Source organism: Ursus americanus, chromosome 23 (assembly GCF_024610735.1).
Source record: "Ursus americanus isolate L20-20 chromosome 23, mUrsAme1.1.p, whole genome shotgun sequence".
Taxonomy (NCBI): domain Eukaryota; kingdom Metazoa; phylum Chordata; class Mammalia; order Carnivora; family Ursidae; genus Ursus; species Ursus americanus.
Genome location: NC_142149.1, coordinates 19,204,385 through 19,225,786, shown reverse-complemented (window position 1 = coordinate 19,225,786; position 21,402 = coordinate 19,204,385). Strand labels below are relative to the sequence as shown.

The 21,402-nt window shown below is 44.6% G+C and overlaps 1 protein-coding gene across 1 annotated transcript; it reads right to left on the bottom strand.

Annotated features, from left to right (window-relative positions):
* Window positions 1-54: 54 nt before the first annotated feature.
* RETREG3 (reticulophagy regulator family member 3) lies at window positions 55-21,387 on the bottom strand. The gene is made up of 9 exons (XM_045781747.2): window positions 21,051-21,387; window positions 8,448-8,554; window positions 6,672-6,702; window positions 5,613-5,739; window positions 4,868-4,952; window positions 3,926-4,063; window positions 2,802-2,884; window positions 2,048-2,180; window positions 55-1,615 (listed from the first exon to the last, which is right to left on the bottom strand). Exons 1-9 carry the CDS (start codon window positions 21,287-21,289, stop codon window positions 1,158-1,160), a joined length of 1,401 nt encoding a protein of 466 aa, XP_045637703.1. The 5' UTR covers window positions 21,290-21,387; the 3' UTR covers window positions 55-1,157.
* Between the last annotated feature and the right edge of the window lie 15 nt (window positions 21,388-21,402).

Sequence of the window (21,402 nt, the reverse complement as noted above, 5' to 3'; positions counted from 1 at the left end):
AAGAGTTTGGCCTGAGCTCTGACTGGGGAGGCAAAGAGAGGCTGTAGGCTGGCATCGGTTTAGAATGACCATTTTTAGTTTTGTCTCACATGATTTTTCTAGGGGCAGTAGAACAGATACCCCTTAAGGAAGTCTCTGCTGACTACAGACACATTCTTGCTAATGGGCTCATCCTTAAAAGAGGCCCCGCCAAGTTGGGAAGCAGTTGAAAATCAAAGTATTAAAGGAACTGAATAGGGAGTAATAGCTGGTGCAAGAAGAGCCGGTGGCTCCTGGGGTGAATGCCAATAAGCCACTTGTAAAGTGCTACTTTGACATCCCCCATGCGATTATTGCTTCTCCAAAGGAGGAGCAGGGGAAGGAATGGGAACATGGAAATGGATATGGTATGGTATTGCTTTGCTCGTTGCTCAGGCTGATGGTCAAATGGAGCCAGGGGTTAGCAGCACCAAATATAACCAGGCAGGTTCAGAAGATTCCATGAGACCAGGAGATACAGAGGCACTCGCCCTCTCAGCCAGCTGACCCCACGGCCCAAGGTAACGTCGAAGAGGCCCACCCCCACATCATGTTCACATTTCTTAAATTTCACAAGCACTATTTTGGAGCACTGGAGGTTAGGCCTCAAGAAATGAGGATGGGCTGGGGCAGAGGGAGCAGGCCTGCTCTGCAGAACCAAAAAACTTGCTTAGAAAAAGACAAATCAGAGATCATGGCTTAGCAAAAGAGGAAGATGGCAATGTAACTCTTTCAGCTGCTGCCTGACTTGGAGCTCCAAGGAGGTGATGGAGGGAGGGAGGGAAGGGTGCTTCTACCACTGAGGGCCCCCAAGCACCCATACCTAGAAGCAAACAGCAGCACCCCCTCAAAGGGGAACCGATACCCCTGATTACTTTGTTCCCCAAAAGTACCATTCTGATGGCGAGAAGCCTCCCTCAGGGGAGCACTCTCACTGCAGTGACAGCTCAGAAATGGGCGTCCAGCTGGTAGCAGGGGAGTGAGTATCCTCTCAGCAGGCCTGAGCTTCAGCCAGGCCACCAAGCATACATATATGATTCAGTGCATGGGACCTGGGTTCTTCCCTTGCCCCTTCACCTTAAGTGGGATAGGGAGAAAAAAAACCTAAACCACAGTGACCCCGAAAAGGAGTCTCCACCTCAGTGGCTCCTGGAACTGGCAGGGTCCAGCTGATTCAGCTCTGACTGGTCCAGAAGTTCAAAGTCATCCCCCTCAGCATCAGTGTCCAGGTCTGAATTGGGGGCCTGGAGGAAGCCTCTTGCTGTTCTCCGGGGAGGCAGGCCAGAAGGGCCTGGCTGGGAGGCCCCTGACAGGGCCAGATGGATCACGCCCTGGGAGACCAGGCTGGCGAGGTTGCTGGTGAGGTTGGACCCTGCAGGCAGGGCACCGAGCAGGAGCTCCGGCAGTACGGCTTCCTCCTGGCTGGCAGGGGGGTTCTGGAGCTCCTCATGCCCTGGTGGCGAACGGTACATCAAGCTAGGCATCCCAATGCTGGTATCGTCCTCATCATCCAGGCCAGCAGGATCCACGTTAATGGAAGGGAAGTCTGGGAGGTCTCTGGCAAAGGATTCTTCTGGATCACTGTGACCATCTAGGTCTGGGAGAATAGAGGGGTGTCTGAGACACAGCAACAGCCTGGCACTCCTGTGCCCTAGCCCCACAAAGTCAGCCCCATGTGACCCGATTTTTCTACCCTGAATTTCTCAGGGTGAAGCAAAACCTGTAGCACTGGTCGGCCTTTCCCCTCCAGTTATACACTGCTCAGATCTCTACTGGCCAAAGAATTCCCTCCCCTTCCTCCCCTATGCCACATAGCAGCCTAGAACCCAAGGCTACTAAGGGAGGATCTCAAGGAGAGCAGCAGTGCAATCCCAGCTACAGCCGTATCTCACCCCCCACCCAAAGCTGCTCTGCCGCCCGGTCCACACCTCAGAAAACAGGAGAGGAGGGGACAGTCTCCTCTCTGCCCAGAGAAGCTGAGCAGCAACAGTCAGAGCCATTATGAACTCGTGTCCACGGTTCCCCTCACCTTCAGAGCCTTCTGTTAGAGGTGTCTGGCCTCGTGAAAGATTGAATGTGCCGTTGTCTGTACAGGAGACCTCAGCATCTGAGTGCTCAGAGTCTGTGATGGCCAATTCCTTGGCAACAGCAGAATCATCCAGCTTAGGAAGAAAAGACCAACAAGCCTGAAGAGAGGATGCCATTAGGAACAGGTGCAGTTCCCCAGTTATAGCTCTACTAATTCGCTGGCCCTAAAGGCTAGCCTAGGGCCAGCTGTGCAACCAGACAAGACTGGGGACTTTAGTCAATATCTTGATCCCTTTTAGGCTGCCCCCCCCCCAAGGAAAACACCCTTACTTATCGATCTTGAGCAGGAAGGAAAGCAATCTGGGCAGTCAACCAGCCACTTACTCTTAAGCAAATAACTGATCAAGAGATTACTTTTCACAGGCGGCCAGGAAGACACATTGCCCAACATAAGGTGGGCCGGGCTGTTTAAAAGACAATCACATCAGTTCCAGAAGTTCTGCCATGATGATAGGGTTTGAAAGGAGACATGGAAGAGGGTGTGCTGGTCACCAGGCTCAAACTGAGATCTACGCTCACAGTCCCAATATAACACTAGCTTCTCTCCTCACTGCTCTTAGGAGTAAGGGGAGGGTGGGGCCTTGGAGCCCCCATAATAGGCCTGAAAACCTACTATGGCCTAAACGTGAGGTGCCATACGGTTACAGGAGCTAGAAGAACACTAGCCCCTGGTGTACTTCCCACACCCGAGATACCTGAGGACAGAAGGCAGCAAGCTCTTCTTCACTGTCACTGTGGTTGTCCAAGGCGCGCTCTGGGTGTAGAGCTCTGCGGCGCACTGCACAGAAAGAGCAGAAGGCCGTGACACCTTCGCTTCAGGGAAAAACCCCACCCGCCTCAGACTTCAAAGCATAAAATCAGAACAGAAAGAGAATGAACCCTCTGAATAGGGCCCGAAGCCTACATTACAATGCCTGGAAAAAAAACACAACACAATGCCTGAGGGTGGGCTGCTGAGCCTAAGTGCCAGGACAGGCTGGTAACACAGCAAAGATCTCGCTTCCAACGCCTCTCCCCCACCAGCCCCTCCACATTTTTGTTCTGGTCAGATGATCAACAACCCGCAGGACAGGCTGGGGGAAGACAGGATGTCAAGGGGAGAGTGGATGCTATCAGAGAGAGGGCAAAGGGAGACGCCCCACTGCGGTTAAACCAGGCTTTGAGGGCTGACACTATTCAGCTGGCTGTGCCGGAGGGAGCTGGGCCTTGACGACCAGCCGCAGGGCTCTCTGACTGCTAGGGCTTTATGACACCCCCAATCTGACCAGCCCACAGAAGGGAGGAGAGAGTTCACACGATTGTCATTCACATGTTGGAGGGTCTTAGGCTGTACCCTTCTGGCTTCTCAGGATCAAAGTATCACCTCTGGAAAGCAGTTTTTAGTAGTGAAAAGAGGCCTGGCTTGGGAGTTGCTATTTACTGATTGTAAAGTTCAATTTCTTTTCTCAAGGTTGTCAAGGTTCAATAAGATATGCATTAATAAAATAAAAATAAAATAAGTACAAACATGCAGAGCGGCCAGCACAGCGCTTGGGCACACGGAAAGTGCTTCATAAAAAACAGCAAACACTAGAGATCTCTATCTTCACTGTCTGACTTTTATTCAACTTAGGAGTGGCCAGAACTGCAAAAGCAAAACTCAGTAAGCCTCCACAGAGTTGCCTGGAATAAGATACCACTTTACCTACCACCCTCCTACACTCCCACCACATCCCACCTCTCCCACTTTCGGGGACCTACCCATTATGTCAGACCTCCAGGCTTTTCCTTCTCTTCCCCAAAGTGCCCAAGTGGAAGGAAGCCTCCCCTTGACACTTACATTGTCTCTCTCTCTGCTTGGACATCATGTAGCCACGGACACTGAAGTCCAGCCGCTGCAGAGCTGGCTTCAGCCGGACATAGGCTCGATCCCACAGTCGGTGGTACACAGCAAGGGGCCACAGCATGACAGTGACAACTGCGAGGAGGAGTGGGAAACAGCCGCAGAGTGGAGAAGGGGCTGGATGAAACAATCCTGACTGTCCCTCTGCTACTGTGTCCTCACCGGACACTTGGTTGGGAATAGCTCTGCTTGATTCTAGTCTCCCGTAACACTTGGGGGGTCTGGAGGGCAGAGACTTCTGCGGCCGCCTACGTGGCTGTGCACAGTAGAGTGTGGTGCTGAGATACTGAGCACAGAACCAGGTGTGGTCACTTGCATCTGGGTGTCACATGAACAAGGCTGGATGGTAACAATGCTCAGGAACGACACAACGTCATGTGAACAGCTGGCCACAGCATTAACGCCTCAGTTTTTCCAGCCCCACGCAAAGTTCATGCCAATAGGAAGTAACTAAATTTAAAACATTGTGTTCCAGGAGAAAAAGAAGTGCTCCAGGATAAGCAGAATCTAGTAGAGAAACCCCTAAAAGTTATGTTCTGCTGTTACACAATATACTGACTCTAAATAATTTCCTCTTAAATAGGGACAGACAGTCCTTTAGAGTTGGTAATACAATGTGTGTTAGTGGACCGTCATCAATTTCCTAAGCTGACTTGGTAAGAAAAGGACTTGGATGTGTGGGGAGCCTGTTATAGGCAAGAAGAAAGATATTTTCATGACACCAAACAGTTATGAAAATATAAAAGGGTTATTTCCTGGTGAACCAAAATGTAAAAGTCCTCCTCCTAGACCCAGAGTTAGGTGTGGCTAGAAAACCTAGGAGGAGGGGAAGCTCGGCGGGGGGGGGGGGGGGGGGGGCGGCATACGTGCCATACTTACGTATCAAGTAGGACAGCAGGAGCCCGGGGATGTAGCGGCCCAAGACGGCCAAAAAGGTCAGTATCCCACAGCTTAGCAAGCAGAACTAGAGGATTCAGGAAACAGGATTAAGTTTTTGTGACATGGCAGGAGACTGGGGTGCGGACAGGGGATGAGGTGGAGCCGTGACTGAAATGATTCTTCATGACCTGTGAGTGGGCAGGTCAGAATGACAGCTGTGTCTAGCCACGGTGGCATCCCGTGGTGACTCTGTTCGGGATGAAAAGGAGGACGTCCGTTCTATTCACACTCCTTTTCCCTGGCTAACCCAACAGGGCTGCACCTTTCCCACTGGGAAACTGGTTTGCATAGGCTTAGCCAAAAATTCTCTCTGAAAGCAAGTGTTGGTGGTGGGTTTTTTAAGTAAAAAAAAATAAAAGAAAAAGAAAAAAAACTAAAAAAAACGAAAAAACTCAACGACCTACCACATATTTAACCTGACCCAGAATGCACACGAGCAAGCTCTCCTTCCCGCCGGGCAGGAAGATGCTCAATCTGAGAGGTGGGCACCCAGAGGAGGAGTCCTCAGGCTCTTCCCTTGGTCCCAGTGGCTGGTCAGCAGCCCCTTCCTATCACTTCCCTTTGTCTCCACAATCATCACAGTGTTTCCTTTCTTGAATGAGGCTATGTAGTCAAAGGACTGTTTCAGTTTAGCATGAACTGAACTGAGAAGCCAGAAATGAAAGTGAAAAGGGAAGAGTCTTACCTTGCCTGGGTTTTGCTTTTTGAAAAGCACAAGATTCCTTATGAAAATGGTCCCACTAACCCAGACTTCAGCTACGTGGTGGCAGAGCTCGGGCACGCTGAGCAACCGAGGGTGCACAAAGCCCCAGCTATAGGAGAGAGAAGGGGGAGCTGTGAAAGGAGGGTGCTGAGGGATCCCCCCATCTTGCTGTGTAGGCAGCCAATGCTTCTAGGCTTCAACTGGAGCTGGGAGTGGCTAGTCCTGGGTGCTTTAGAGGCGAAGCGGGACTTTTTTCTTGTCTTGCCAGGTTGAAACTTGAATTTAGGGACTAGGAGGGCACACTTGTTCTGACAACTCCACCCTATGAGCAAGCTGCCCAATCCACGTGTATAAACCTGCCACCAGCTCCAAGGCACTTTGTGCTCAGAAACCTCTTCCCTGCACTCGGACCACTGCAATACCCTGTGACTGCAATTCAGGGATACAAGTAAAGCACAGTCTGATGCTGCTGCTGCTGAAGGGGAGGCGATGGTAGATGTGTCTCAGAGAGAAAATAAACACAGCAAAAGCAAAATAAACCACAGCAGAGGGAACGCCTTGGATCAAACACATGGGATGAATGAACTGAGAAACAGAGCAGGAGCTGTAAGACACAAGAGGAATCTTTGGCTTGCTGATGCCAGGAACCAATGTGTTTTCTGACCAGGAACTTTTTAAAAAGCCAGAGGTCACAGAACACATTAGATAACCCAGTATAAAAGCCAGGAGACAAACGAAATAAGCTGCCTCTAAGTTTTTACAGTAGGGCTAAAAAATGCAGCTAACTCCCTGGCATATCAGGTTATGGGGCACAATAATGCTGCTTCTTCAGAAACTTCTCTTGTGAATAGCACAGGACACCAACCATCTCAAAATACTGCTGTCTGAACTTCAGGATTTGTTAAGATGGTTATCTGGAACAGACTAGGTTCTCAGCTCATACTGTGTATCCGTAACATGGGGTTAACAACATGTAACCAGAATATTACAACAAGAGAATCAATCCGAGCAACAAAAAGGGATTTAATTAGTGTTCCATACCTCTCATTGTCTAACGCGTCGGGTCTTGGCACTACAATATTAAAACAAACACCAGCATTAGTCGGTAGGGAAAACTAAACATAAAAATGTTAGGCTGTTGGTCTGACAGCTCGAGTTTTAATAGGTTTGGGGGAAAGAAAATAGTAATAGCCAATAAAAAGGAGACACCATGTTATACTGACAGAGTTAGGGAACTGCAGACACGGGGAGGATGGCTGATGCCTGCTCATTTCTTGGGGGGGGGGGGCTAAGGGGATCCAAATGGAGCATCAGGGCCCCTTCTACTTACTACAACCAAGAGCCAAGGTGCACATGAAAAATGATCCATCCCACCCCTCAAATGTATCTTGGTTGCTCACACACACCAATGTGCACCAGGTCACTGAGGCGTGTTACAGCCACTCCAACCCCAGACATCTGCCTTTTCTCTTTGAAAAGAGACCCACTAACTACAATGAATGATGTCAAGTCTTTTGACATTCACCAACCATAAGACTGGTGACTGAACTACATGATTCCTTAAAGTCTTTACAAAATAGGATGGGAATGTATTCGCTGGTGTAAATATCCTGCCAACACTTCAAAATCAACATCTCAAAAGCAGACATCAATTTTCCCCTGCTCTCGTCCCCCACCCGAACTGCCTCCCCTGCCAGATGCTACTCTCTCTGCTACCTGGAACACCATTCTCCTACTCTCCTAGCTTTGAACTCCCACACTTGGCTTTTATCCCTTACTCTTCTGACCCCCTATTTATCAGTCTTCACGTGTCTTCCTTCTTCCCAGCTCCCAAGTCAGCCCTAGTTTGTTTCCAGGAATACCTCTCTGACTACTTCCCACACAGATACAGCCATAGTTTCCTATCAGGTCTCCCTCCCTCCCCTTTTACTCCTTCCATGGGATCCTGTAAAATGCTACCAAATTAATCTTTAATATCCCTTCAGCACATAGGGCTAATAAAAAAATGTTCACTGACCACCCGCTACTTATAGGATAAAGTCTAAACTTCTAGGCCTAACTTGAAAGCCTTGTAAAAGCTAATCCCAATATATTTTCAGATTTATCTCCTAGCAATCCTTTTATTAATGACCTCTTCATTCTGGTGAAAGTGTCTAATTCCCTGCTCTCAGGAGATGCTTTGCAGCTTCTGGTTTCTCAGACTAATCGAACTACTAGTCCCTCCAGAAACACACTTTTCTCTTCACCTGTTCAAATCTCTTGCTTCGTTCAAGGCCTGAGCCAGGGCCAAAATACATGACAAACGTACCGATCCCATACTGCCCAGTGACATCTCTGGTCCTGTTCTGTAACAGTCACCTGTCTTTTGTTTATGTATGTATAATCTTTGAGAAAAGGAACCGTATCTTAGAGTACTTTATATAAGTCACAATGCTTAGGTTAGTGCTTTGCAAATACACAATTTAAAAGAAATCCCTGAGAGGCAAATTGATACTGCCTTGGGAAAGATGCAGTATCCAATGATAATTTTTTTTTAACGTGAGGACTACTTATTCCTCCAGCCAATTATGAGGGCAAGAATATCTCAGGTGGTGGATACAGATTTCCTGAGCTTAATAACAATGGGAAGGGTGGAACGAAGCTCTAAGGAACTACTGATGGAGCCCCAGCCCTTCAAGTGTCTCCTAAAGCAACAATTCAGACATCAAAAGATATTCCCGGTTCTATATACTCCCTCATAAACCCCCAAAACTAAAGGTAAAAATTAAAGGAAAGACCACTTCCAGTCCAGATTCTTCTAAATGCTATCAAACTCACCTTTTATCTCAGGCCATATTTTGTTCTTCCATTGATCTATACATACAATGATCATTGAGCTGAATGCAAGTAGAAACACAAGACGAAGGGATGTCAGCGCAAAGAACCTACAGGAAAGGAAAAACAGAAGATGATTATCCAATTAAACTAATTTCAGAAAGGACCATCTGTATAACTCAGGCTCTAGTAAATAGACTTAAGTCCTAGTTATACACCTTAGGAAAATCACTTGAATTTTCTGAGTATCGGCAATTTTATCTACGGGGCAGAGATAATAATGTGCTTCTGTAAAGGCAGAGGATTGAATCAAATAACCTCTGAAGGCCCTTTCAACCTTCAAGTCTGCAATTCTATTAATTTCAGGGAGAAATTCATTCCTGATAACAACTTATGATGATGAAAGCAAACACCCTTCTACCAAATTAGACCCTAGTGTAGGGCAACAAACTGTTAGAGATGAGTTAAAAAGCATATAATTCAATTAGATATCCTTTTACAGACGGAGGAACTCAGCTCCAAGAAAGTAAAATGCTTCAGTCAAGGTCAGTAGAGAGTTAGCACTGAAGCTACATCTTAAAAGCCAGTTCTTCAGAATTAACACCAATATTCCTTCCTTCCTTCCTTCCTTCCTTCCTTCCTTCCTTCCTTCCTTCCTTCCCTCCCTCCCTCTTTTCTTTCTTTCTTTCTTTCTTTCTTTCTTTCTTTCTTTCTTTCTTTCTTTTCTTTTCTTTTCTTTTTTCTTTTCTTTTCTTTTCCTTTCTTCCTTCCTTCCTTTCTTTCTTTCTTATTGTACTTATTTATTTGACAGAGACAGCGAGAGAGGGAACACAAGCAAGGGGAATGTGAGAGGGAGAAGCAGGCTCCCCACAGAGCAGGGAGCCCGATGCGGGGCTCGATCCCAGGACCCTGGGATCATGACCTGAACCAAAGGCAGATGCTTAACAGCTGAGCCATCCAGGCGCCCCAACACCAATATTTCTTAAACATTTCCAAAAAATTGAAGAGGGAACATTTTTTAATTGATTTTATGAGGCCAGCATTACTCTGATACCAAAGCCAGACAAAGACACTACAAGAAAACTAATAGCCCTACATCCCTTATGAAAATAGATGCAAAAATCCTCAGTAAAACACTAGCAAACTGAATTCAGCAACATATTCAAAGGATTAATTTCAGGAATACAAGGGTAGTTCAACATATAAAAACCAATGAATGTAATATGTCACAATAGTAGGATGAAGGAAAAGTTAGTTATTTGAAGGAATCAACCACAAATAGATATTTACAAAAAATCTGGGAAATCTGAATACATACAGAAGCTATTAGTGAATTGCTGTTTATTTTTTAGGTGTGATAATGTTATAGAAAATATGTTGGTAAAGAGTCCCTATTTTTAAAAGATACATACTAAAATATTTATGAACAAAATGATGAGATATCTGGGATTTATGTCAAAATAACATAGTTTGGCAAGGGAAAGGATATGAAAGAAGATGAAACAAGGGGCACCTGGATGGTTCAGTCAGTTAAGCATCTGACTTTGGCTCAAGTCATGGTCTCAGGGTCCTGGGATAGAGCGCTGCATAGGCTCTCTGCTCAGCAGGGAGCCTGCTTCTCCCCACCCCCCTGTCTCTGCCTCTGCTTCTCCCCCTGCTCCTGCTTTCTCTCTCACTGCCAAATAAATCAATAAAATCTTAAAAAAAAAAAAAAAAAAAGGCAGGGGCGCCTAGTGGCTCAGTCGTTAAGCATCGGCCTTCCGCTCGGGGCATGATCCCAGGGTCTTGGGATCGAGCCCCGCATCAACCCCCACATCGGGCTCCCTGCTCCATTGGGAGCCTGCTTCTTCCTCTCCCACTCCCCCTGCTTGTGTTCTCTCTCTCGCTGGCTGTCTCTCTCTCTCTGTCGAATAAAAATAAAAGATTAAAATTTAAAGATTTTATTTATTCGACAGAGAGAGAGAGACAGCCAGCGAGAGAGGGAACACAGGGGGATTGGGAGAGGAAGAAGCAGGCTCTCAGTGGAGGAGCCCGATATGGGGCTCGATCCCAGGACTCTGGGATCACGCCCTGGGCCGAAGGCGGACACTCTAAACAACTGAGCCACCCAGGCGCCCCTAAAAATAAAATCTTAAAAAAAAAAAACAAGATTGACCATGAGTTGATAAATTCTAATATTTAAAATCTCTCACAAAAAGTGAAAAAAAAAACACATTAAAAAAACTAGTCCTTTTTTTTTTTAAGATTTTATTTATTTGTCAGAGAGAGAGTGAGCTCACAAGCAGGGGGAGCAGCAGGCAGACGGAAAAGCAGGCTCCCTGCTGAACAAGGAGCCCCATGTTGGGACTTGACCCCAAGACCCTGGAATCATGATCTGAGCTGAAGGCAGACATTTAACCAACCAAGCCAGCCAGGCGTCCCTAAAAGAACTAGTTCTATGAGTCTGTGTACTACACCAGCCTACGGCCTCTAAAGCAGTGCTTGTCAGTATCTGTAGTCAGTGCAGGACCACAAGCTGACTCTACCAGTCTGTGAGGAAGTCAGTATAAAAATTCGGGTAAACATTTAGAAACTTTTTATAGCAATCTGACCATTTTGAATCTAAGAACACATTTGGGTTTGTATTTTCTGTCCCTTTTTATTTATTTTTATTTTTTAAAGATTTTATTTATTTATTCGACAGAGAGAGAGAGAGACAGCCAGTGAGAGAGGGAACAGAAGCAGGGGGAGTGGGAGAGGAAGAAGCAGGCTCATAGCGGAAGAGCCTGATATGGGGCTTGATCCCGCAACGCCAGGATCACGCCCTGAGCCGAAGGCAGACGCTTAACCGCTGTGCCACCCAGGCGCCCCTTTCTGTCCCTTTTTAAACTTAATTTTTCTAGTAACTCATTTACATTGTATTTTACAAAAGTACTAATTTGCAACAGATGGGGGAAAACACCCTCACCACAGACGGTTCAGCAGGGCAGTAAGGCACCGTTTTTAAAGTCAGACTGGCTTGAGCCTGATTCTCTGAACACCCACTCTTAGTCACGTGACCTTGAATAAATTAGCTTAACCTCTTTAAAACCTGTTTCTTCATCTGTATGTAATGGTAGCAGTAAAAAAACTTGCAGATTGTTTTGTAGGTATTAGACACAACATACTTAATTGCCTATAAAAAGATCATACTTCATCTTGCTAAAAAGACAAGAAAAAAATACAAGCCTAACAGTTCTATTCAATTTTACAACGTAGAAGTGTTATTAGCTATTATCACAGCAATTGATTAAATAAGAGTAAGGATGACCAAGGTTTGGTTACAAATGATCTCTTCTCTTCTCAACTCAATACACGACCTAATGGCCTGAGATAACAGAACAATGCTAGAGTATGATCCTTATGAAGAAAAAAAAGCCTTATCTGTGCATATATATGAATACATCTACATATGCAGGGATTGGCAGAAGAACTTTAATTTTTGTTTCTAGACATTTTTGTACTTGTTTTCAATAAACATGAATCCATGTTATGTAATTTTTAAAACTACACAAAGAATGAAGGATGGAAAGAAACAAGAACTGAAAAATCTAGTCACCAATGATAACCCTATTCCAATTTTCCACCCCACCACTTAAAGGACACTGTAATTATACTTGAGATTAAAGAATGAAAGTAGCTTTACAAAAATAAGCCTCTAGAGCCGCCCCAGGTCATTAATCTTTTCTCCAAGGCCAGTTCATCATCCTAACAAACAAGCAAATTTAACAAGGCCAAGGATAAGGGCCCTAGAGCTTCCTGATCCCTAGTGCTGCTGCTTCTCTGTCCCAGCAGCAGGAGGGGGAGGCGCGACCACTGTTTCCTCCAGAGTTCTTGAAAAGGCTCCCTGGGGAGGCAATCCAGACTGTCTGCAATCTCCACTTCCCAGATCATAATTACAAACACAAATATAAACTGGGGTAGGGAAAGGATATTAAGCTCTCCTAAGAAAGACTGATTTTCCAAAAATAATGGCAGTAAAAATGCTGTTTCTCTAAGACCTGAACTATTTCATATTTTAGTAGCCTGTTATAGTCCCCACCTATGCTTCAACTCAATCCAACAAATACTTACTGAGTGTCCATTTTATGTGGAGGCCTGAGGTAAGCAGCCCAGTTACAGAAAAGAGTAAGACATGGACCTTTCTCTCAAGTAGTATTTATGTGTCTATCTGTGTTTGCAATGTAACATGACAAGGTAGTGATAACAAAGAAGAGGACATCTAAGCTGGAATTTAGAAGATAAATGGTAAGAATGGGGAGCCTGGCTGGCTCAGTCAGTAGAGCACGCGACTCTTGATCTCGGGTTGTGGGTTTGGGCCCCACGCTGGGTGCAGAGATAACTGAAAAAATAAAATTAAAAAAAAAAAATGGTAAGAAAACAGGACAAAAGGGTGTGGGGAAGAAGAGAGGACACTCAGGGAGAACAGCCAGCTGGTGTAACATATTTAAAGAACGACAAGCAGTTTTGATAGAACTGAAACACACGGAACACAAGGAGGGGATGAATTTGGGGACAGAGGCAGAAGTCAGATCATGAAGGGCCTTTTATGACAAGCATATTAGATTTTACCCTGCAGATAAAGGTGATACAGTAAAAAGTTTTACAAAGGCTGTATTTTTTTGGGTCATGAAGGCTGAATCTTCTTGAACAAGATTAATCTTCATCCATAAATTAATTTTAGGAACAGATTTATCTTTTTTCTTGAGTAAGCCAATGTAGGAACCTCAGAAGTTTTTCTGTGTGGTATAAAATAACATTTCTTGGGAAAATAGCTTCTTCCATTTGGTAAAAAGTTAATTAATGGAAAGATCACCTCAATACACTGCAGTTGACCCCTCCAAGGTAACCAGAAAATTAGCATCAACGTTCTCTTAGAGGTCTGACCGTCAAACATAAAATATGGGTAACCGTATGCTTCTTTCCTTCCAGGCCTCAATGCTAAAACCCTAAACAAAAGGAATATCAATCTCAGATTAGTGTGTTTTGAAAAAAGTTCAGAAGAGTAAGACATGGACCATGTGAAAAGAAGTCACATCAATGCTTATCATTTTACAGACGTGACCTGGAAGCCTACCTATAAGAAAACTCTGCAACTATGCGCAAACACAAGACATAACTGGGGGCGCCTGGGTGGCTCAGACGGTTAAGTGTCTGCCTTCAGCTCAGGTCATGATCCCAGGGTCCTCGGATCAAGTCCCACATTGGGCTCCCTGCTCAGTGGGGCATCTGCTTCTCTCTCTCTCAAAAATAAACAAATAAACAAAATCTTAAAAAAAAAAAAGACAAGATATAACTGAAGATAAAGTATTTCTAAGATTGGTACAGGTAAAGGATGGATGAAAAATGAGGAGGACTCTCCTGGACTGGTGTAGTCCTGCAATGCCTATTCATCCAGGCCAAAAAATTCACATGCAGATATAACAGTGTGTGAGTTTGATAAGACAACATGCGAAACATTTTTCAGCAACTAAATTCAGCGTGAAAATTCCCCAACTTAACAAAACAACTGCAAATGCTATCAATTCTGAATAATTACATATGAATTGTTCAATTTGGGGATTGCCCACAGCCTATTACTCCTTTTACCCACTGTGGGCTCCCAATCTATTCTTTCTTAATGATGCATTTTTTTTTCTTGTTCGTAAAAGCAACCATGTTTATTGGAGAAAGTTTAGAAAATGTAAGCGATAATTACAGATGAAATTAAAAATGAGGGGCGCCTGGGTGGCACAGTGGTTAAGCGTCTGCCTTCGGCTCAGGGCGTGATCCCGGCGTTCCGGGATCGAGCCCCACATCAGGCTCCTCCGCTGGAAGCCTGCTTCTTCCTCTCCCACTCCCCCTGCTTGTGTTCCCTCTCTTGCTGGCTGTCTCTCTCTCTGTCGAATAAATAAATAAAATCTTAAAAAAAAAAAATTAAAAATGAAATTAGTACACCATCTATGAAACAGTCTTACCAAAAAAAAATGTCTTGAACCTGAATCTCATCAAACCTCTAGATCCCACTACCAACTTACAGGAAATACAGAGCACAAGGGGAATACGCACAGGGATGCAATCAGCAAAATCCAGTCTGTGGAACACTTTATATGTCAAACTGGTTTCTTCAACCAACAAATGACAGAGGAAAGAAGACTGAAGGGGAACCAACAGAGTAAAAGAGATGTAAAAAAACAGAATCATCAGTCACAATATATGGACTTCATTTGGATCCTAACCCAAACAAACTGTTCTGTTTTCTATTTCACTTCTTTTTTTTGGGGGGGGGGGAGGGCAGAGAAAGAGAGAGAGAGAGGGAGAGAGAGAGAGAATCCCAAGCAGGCTCAACACAGCACAGAGCCCAACTCGGGCTCCATCCCATGACTCTGAGATCTTGATCTGAGCTGAAATTGAGTCAGGAGCTTAACTTGACTGAGCCACTCAGGTGCCCCCCAAACTATTTAAAAAAAAAAAAACAAATAATATCTAAATCTTTCTTTTTAAAGTAAGCTCTACACCCAATGTGGGGCCTGAACTCACCAACCTGAGATCAAAAGTCATATGCTCTACCAATTGAGCCAGCCAAGTGCCCCAAAACACAAATAATATTTATGAAAAAATTGGAAATTTGAACACTGACTAGAATCATTAATTTTTTACATGTGATAATGGCACTGGTATTTTTTTGAAGTCTTTACTTTTCAGAGATTCACATTCTAAAATACTTACAGATTACATCATAAGACACCTGGGATTTGCCTCAAAACAATAAAGGAAGAGGTAAAAAAAGAACTGAGGTACAGAAGACACAAAATTGGCCACGAATTGAAGAATTTTATTTTTTATTTTTTTAGATTTTATTTATTTGACAGAGAGAGACACAGCAAGAGAGGGAACACAAGCAGGGGGAGAGGGACAAGCAGGCTTCCCACTGAGCAGGGAGTCCGATGTGATGTGGGGGCTCGATCCCAGGACCCCAGGATCACAACCAGAGCCGAAGGCAGATGCTTAACGACTGAGCCACCCAGGTGCCCTGAACTGAAGAATTGTAAAGCTGGGTACATGGTGGTACATATTATTATTCTGTCTACTTATGTACTTATGTACGTTTTAAATTTTCCCTAAGAAAACATTTTTTAAAATGGCCCTTTGGGGAAGCGGGTGGCTCGGTTGGTTGAGCAACCAACTCTTGGTTTCAGCTCAGATCATGATCTCAGGGTGGTGGGATCAAGCCCCGCGAGTGGGGCTCTGTACTCAGGATGGAGTCTGCCTGAGATTCTCTCTTCCTTTCCCTTTGCCCCTCCCCCTGCTCTCTCAAATAATCTTAAAAAAATAATTAAAAAAAATTTTTTTAAATAAAAATGGCCCCTTATCTACATACATGCCCCCAAATGTGAGGAGATGTTATTCTCTTCATTTAAAAAAAATTCATATATAAACACTCCATGGATATATATGCCATATCTGGTTTAAAAACCTCTTTCTTCATTTAACAATACATAGGTATATTTTCCTATATCACCAGAAAAACATGAAAAACTTCTAAAATTATATCATACATATATACAATTAGTCTGTTAAATCTTTCCCTAACTGAACTAATATGTCTCTAATTTTTGATATAAAAAAGCTGAACTATGTATCACTGAGCATGTATCTCTGTCCTCATGATTAACGACTTTAAGTGGAATTACTGGGTCAAAAGGCATTGACTTTTTGTTACTGAGATACAGTATGCATACCATAAAACTCACCCTTTTAAACTAATTCAGTGTTTGTTAATATATTCACAGAGTTGTGCAACTATCACCATTATCTTAGAACATTTTCATTATCCCAAAAGGAAACCCATACCCGTTAGGAATCATTCTCCATTTCCCCCCAGTCCCTGAAAAGATACTTTTTTTAAGGGGGGGGGGGCAGAGAGGGAGAATTCCAAGCAGGCTCCACACCCAGCACGGATCCCAACATGGGGCTGGATCATATGGCCCTGAGATTATGATCAGAACCGAAATCAAGAGTGGTGGCTTAACTGACTGAGCCACTCAGGTGCCCCAAGATACTAACTTTTTAAGTGTCTTAATACATGTTGCCTAATTAACTTTCCAGAAAGATTGTGCAGCTTATGTTGCTAACAACCATATGCCAGTTTTTACATATTTTCCCCAGTATTAAATACTACCATTTTAAAAAACCTAATAGGGGCACCTGGGTGGCTCAGTCAGTTAAGCATCTCCCTTTGGCTCAAATCATGATCTCAGGGTCCTTTGGCTCAAGTCATGATCTCGGGCTCCCTGCTCAGTGGGGAGCCTGCTTCTCCCTTTCCCACTCCCCCTGCTTGTGCTTCCTCTCCCTCCATGACAATAAATACATCTTTAAAAAAAATTTTTTCGGGGCGCCTGGGTGGCTCAGCTGTTAAGTGTCTACCTTCAGCTCAGGTCATGATCCCAGGATCCTGGGATCGAGCCCCGCATCAGGCTCCCTGCTCCGCGGGGAGCCTGCTTCTCCCTCTCACATTCCCCTTGCTTGTGTTCCCTCTCTCACCGTCTCTCTCTGTCAAATAAATAAATAAAATCTTTAAAAAAAAATAAAAATAAAAAGACCTAATAAGCAGAAATTAGTAACTCATTTCATTTACATTCAAAATTTTTACTACTAATGAGAGTGAAATGTTATCTATCCATCAATTCATTATTTTCTGCTTTTTCCCCCTGTCCTTTTGTAAACTTTCCATCCCCTTAATTAGGGGTTAAAATCCAATTATCCATCTAAATAAAATATTCCTTGAAAAACCCGATTTCCAGAAAAATCACGAGAAAGTCCAAAACTACACAATTTTGAGGTTACCTATACCATGGATCCTCTTTACTAGTAAAGGTAAATTAGAGTTTACTATTATAAAGTTTATGCTATAACCATAAGCAAAATAAAGAGCACATGTTTATCTTCAATCAAAGAAGATACTATTTCTGGGTTCCTTTGTTATTACAGAGTAAGCCTGTCTCGCTGGCACTTCAGAACAAAGCCTCCCATCCTATAGGGACAAAAAGCCCATTATTGTGCAGCACTTGTGGCCGTCTGGTTAATGAGCCAGTCACTGGTAAATGAGAATGAAAAAAATTAACCCAACCCACATAATGTAGTGATCGTTGTTGCTTACACAAAACCAGAAATGAAACCAGCTAGCTGCTAAACACCTACCTTATGTTAATGGACAGAAAGCACCCAACCTTACAATTAGGATAGATAAAAACTGATGGCAAAAGGGAGGCAAAAAAAAAAAAAGTAAGCCAAGGCATCCTTGGGAGTCTCCCTGAGTACCAAAAGCAGCAAGACTAGCATTAGAAATGTGCTCAATACACTGCAACTGCAAGTGGATGTGCAAATTTTTCTCACAGAATATCTCTACTTAAATGGGCCCTGCCTTCCATTTCCTGTTCCTATTGTTTTTCTCTCATATTCCAACCTTTTAAATCAGAACTCCTGTACCTTTAATCACTTCTCAGTCATTTTTTTATTTGGGGGGTTTTGGGGGAAGAGGGAACATCTGTATTTTTTTAACCGTGGAAACAATAGATTCCATAATATCCTCTAGAATATAGGATGGTTAATTCTGACAAGTGACTGTCAACGCAGGTCTCAACAGGGATTCAGCTTGTGATTGCTCTAAAGCAATATCCCTAATTTAAGGACTGTCTAAAATCCTAGAATGTTAAAAACTGGAAAGGAGCTCCAGAGTCATCTAGCCCTCCTTGAATCATGTGCTGCTCTTCACAGAAGGGCAAGGGCTTAGGATGCACACACATCTCCAGGGCTCCTTGGTGCTCCCCTGATCTGCTAGGTCGGAGTTAAACCAGCAGGTAACTCCAACCTGTTCTTTTCTGAACCTGTGAGGATACACTCTCCCTGACTCAGATATTGTTCCCCCAAAGCACTCATTTCCAGGTGGGGTTGAGGCTAATGAGAACACTAGCTACTGGAAAGGAAGGGCTGACATTTCTGTTATTATCCTAGAGATAATAACATATCAGTGACCAGAAGCAATACAGACTGGGCGATTTCTGACATAATAGCTATAATTGCTCTGGAAACTGAAGAAGAAGAAAAAAGAACAAAAGCCCTGAAATACTGTAGAGCAAGACTATACATGTCTCTCTTCTGCGTTGTTGTTGTTTTTGTTTATTAAGATGTAAGAGGGCATACTCACAGGCACAGAAAAACCTTGACTGAGAGAATACGTATCACTGAAAGTTAAGAGCTACCTACCTGAACTCTGGTGATTTTTTTGTACTCCTATTCAATCCTCTAATACCTCAAAATGTATAAAACATCTCAGTTAATGATGTATTATTATTCAAAACAAGTAAGGAAAAAATTGTTCTAATTTCTCTCTGACCTGAGCCAATGATCCTCATACATTTTCTAAACATTTATAAAGTCCGAGAACTAAACAGATACTCTTCGACATTCCTAACCGAAATGTCAACACACATATAATACGATGCTACCAGAATGTTGTCTAGTCTTCATTTTGAACCTCAACCTGCCTCCCGAGGAAGCTCATTTCCTCAAACAACAACCTGTGCACTGCCATACCAAACTACCTTAGCTGTCCCTCTGCAGCCTTCCCGGGTATGAGTCCTCTCTCCAGACAGTGCAAGAGTCTCAAGAGCCAGCCCTGCATTTTGCTGTAGCTCTTCACCTTCAGAAGGCTGGGAATGTAACAAGTAACCACGTTCTGGATACACACAGTAGGCAAGTACCAGGAAATGCCAGAGATGAAGACCAATCACAAGGCTTTCAGAGACCAAGAGTAAGAAAAGAGGAGCTGAGTGAGATTCTAAGCATAGCATATTAGGAAACTTCAGCACACCCTGTTGAGGGCCAGCAAATTCAAGCTAAGTGCAACATTTAAAGATGTGCCTCCGTAGGCGCAGCTCATGTTCAGACCTCAAATCCACACTCTTCTTCAGAAGTGTCTCAGGCAAGAGGCATTATGACAAGTCCCCTCAGAAACAACACCATACATGCTACTGATTCATTTCTATTAACGCACCCTTGGTTTCATTATTCATTTAAATCCTGATGAAGTTTTTCTATGACAGCCAATCGCACTTTGATCCCGACTGGTTTACGGAGGACCAGTTTTCTCCCTAGAAGTACAATCTCAATGTAGGTAAAAAAACGAAGTTTTGCCTGGATGGTCTGGGGTTAGGAAGGGAAAGGAAGAGAGCATCATTTCGGAAAACGCTCCTGACTGAGGGGCGACAGTTAAAGGTCTCCGACAGAGAGGAACAAGACAGGAAGCAGGTACCTGAGGATCCAAGAAGCACTACCAAGAAGGAATGAAGAACGCTGTAGGAAAACTTTATCCCCAAGTTTGCTAAAGTCGGTGGAAGCGACTAATGCCAGAGCCTGCTGCGACACCCTTACCCTGAGTCTTCTCCAAACCGTGAAGAGTAATAGCTGACCGTGTGTCTTCCTGTCAGTGAATGTGAAATTGCTTCGCTCCAGTTCACTGAAAATCTTTCAGACAAAAGACTGGTTTTAAAACCAAGAACTTTCGGAGAAAAAGTATTTTTAGCAAAAACAAATTTTCTTTGGAAATACATATTTTGTTCCATTTCAGATTCACTCAGAATAAGGTTGATTTCATTCAGCTGTAGAACCCCCTCTATACTCATTCAGTTCCCTTGGAATCTGGTGGATAATCCTTTCCTAGTTATGAATAATCCCGAAGCATGCTCGGCAGATCGTAGGAAGACCTATGTCCACCTTAGGTCATGCCAACTGAGAAGCAGCAGTTCCATTTTCACAAAGCATGACACACAGACTCTTAAAGCATATTTATAGTCTCATTTTTCCAGCTGAGGAAGACACACACGCTTTTAGGCATCCTCAATTTCCCTGCCTATAAACCGTGCCTAAGGTTGGATCTCTAATTCCTTGGAACAGGGAGGAGCTGCAATCGTAAACGGCTTTGAAACGGGTGAAATCTCACTATCACTATTTCATAACTGTTCTTCAAAAGCTTATAATTTTCTTTCAAGTTGCAGCTCTGGAGGCTCTCATCGACGCTCAGACTTCCCAAACTTCCTTGAGCAGTAGAAAGGATACCTAACGTGCTAACCGCAGATCACCCAAGCTTGTTTTCTTACCCCACCTATGGATACCTTTGCACATCTCAAGCCTCACACATCTACCCCAGTTAACAACTGCTAAAATCAGAGCTCGGGGGATGGTCTTCAAACTACATTTGAGCAAACAAGACACGGGAAGTTGATGGCCTTAAGTGACACAGCTTTCGCTAACCAAAATGAGGCGCCCTCGCTCACTGCGAGCGGCTCAAGATGTTACCAGAAGCTCCCGCCATCTGTACGGGTTGAGGCTGCAGGAGCAGGTAAAGCGAGGACGGTAACTGGAAGGCCTTGGGGAGAACTGCGGTGCCAAAGCCTGCAGGCGGGATGGAGTGGAAGGAGGTGAGGCAAAATTAGGCAGGTACTGAAGGAGCCAATGCAGCGAAGAGAACAGGGGAGGCGAGAGGTAGAGCCCTAGAAAAACCTGACGAATTCGCGCCTGGGGAGGTTTCTGAGGGTCCAGTTCTCTCACCAGAAAGCCGCGTTCAGCCCCAGGCACCACAGGGCGCTCCTGGCTGGCCGCTCCCACACCAGGGCTGCCTGCACCCGGCTCAGCAGAGGCTCGTAAGGCCCCAGCACCTCCACCAGGGCTCGCTGCGCCGCCTCAACCTGCTGGTCTCGCTCCCAGGAGCCTGACATAGCGCGGCGGCCCCTGAAACTCGGCCCTGAAGATGGGCCTGGGGCCGCGGCCGCCCCCTCTGCCTCCGCCATCTCCCCCCCGGCAGCCACAACATCCGGGGCCGCGGCCCGACGGTCACAATAAACACCAACTGCGCAGATGCGCGAATCGGCGGGGGAGGCCGCGTCCATCCACAGTGCGCCTG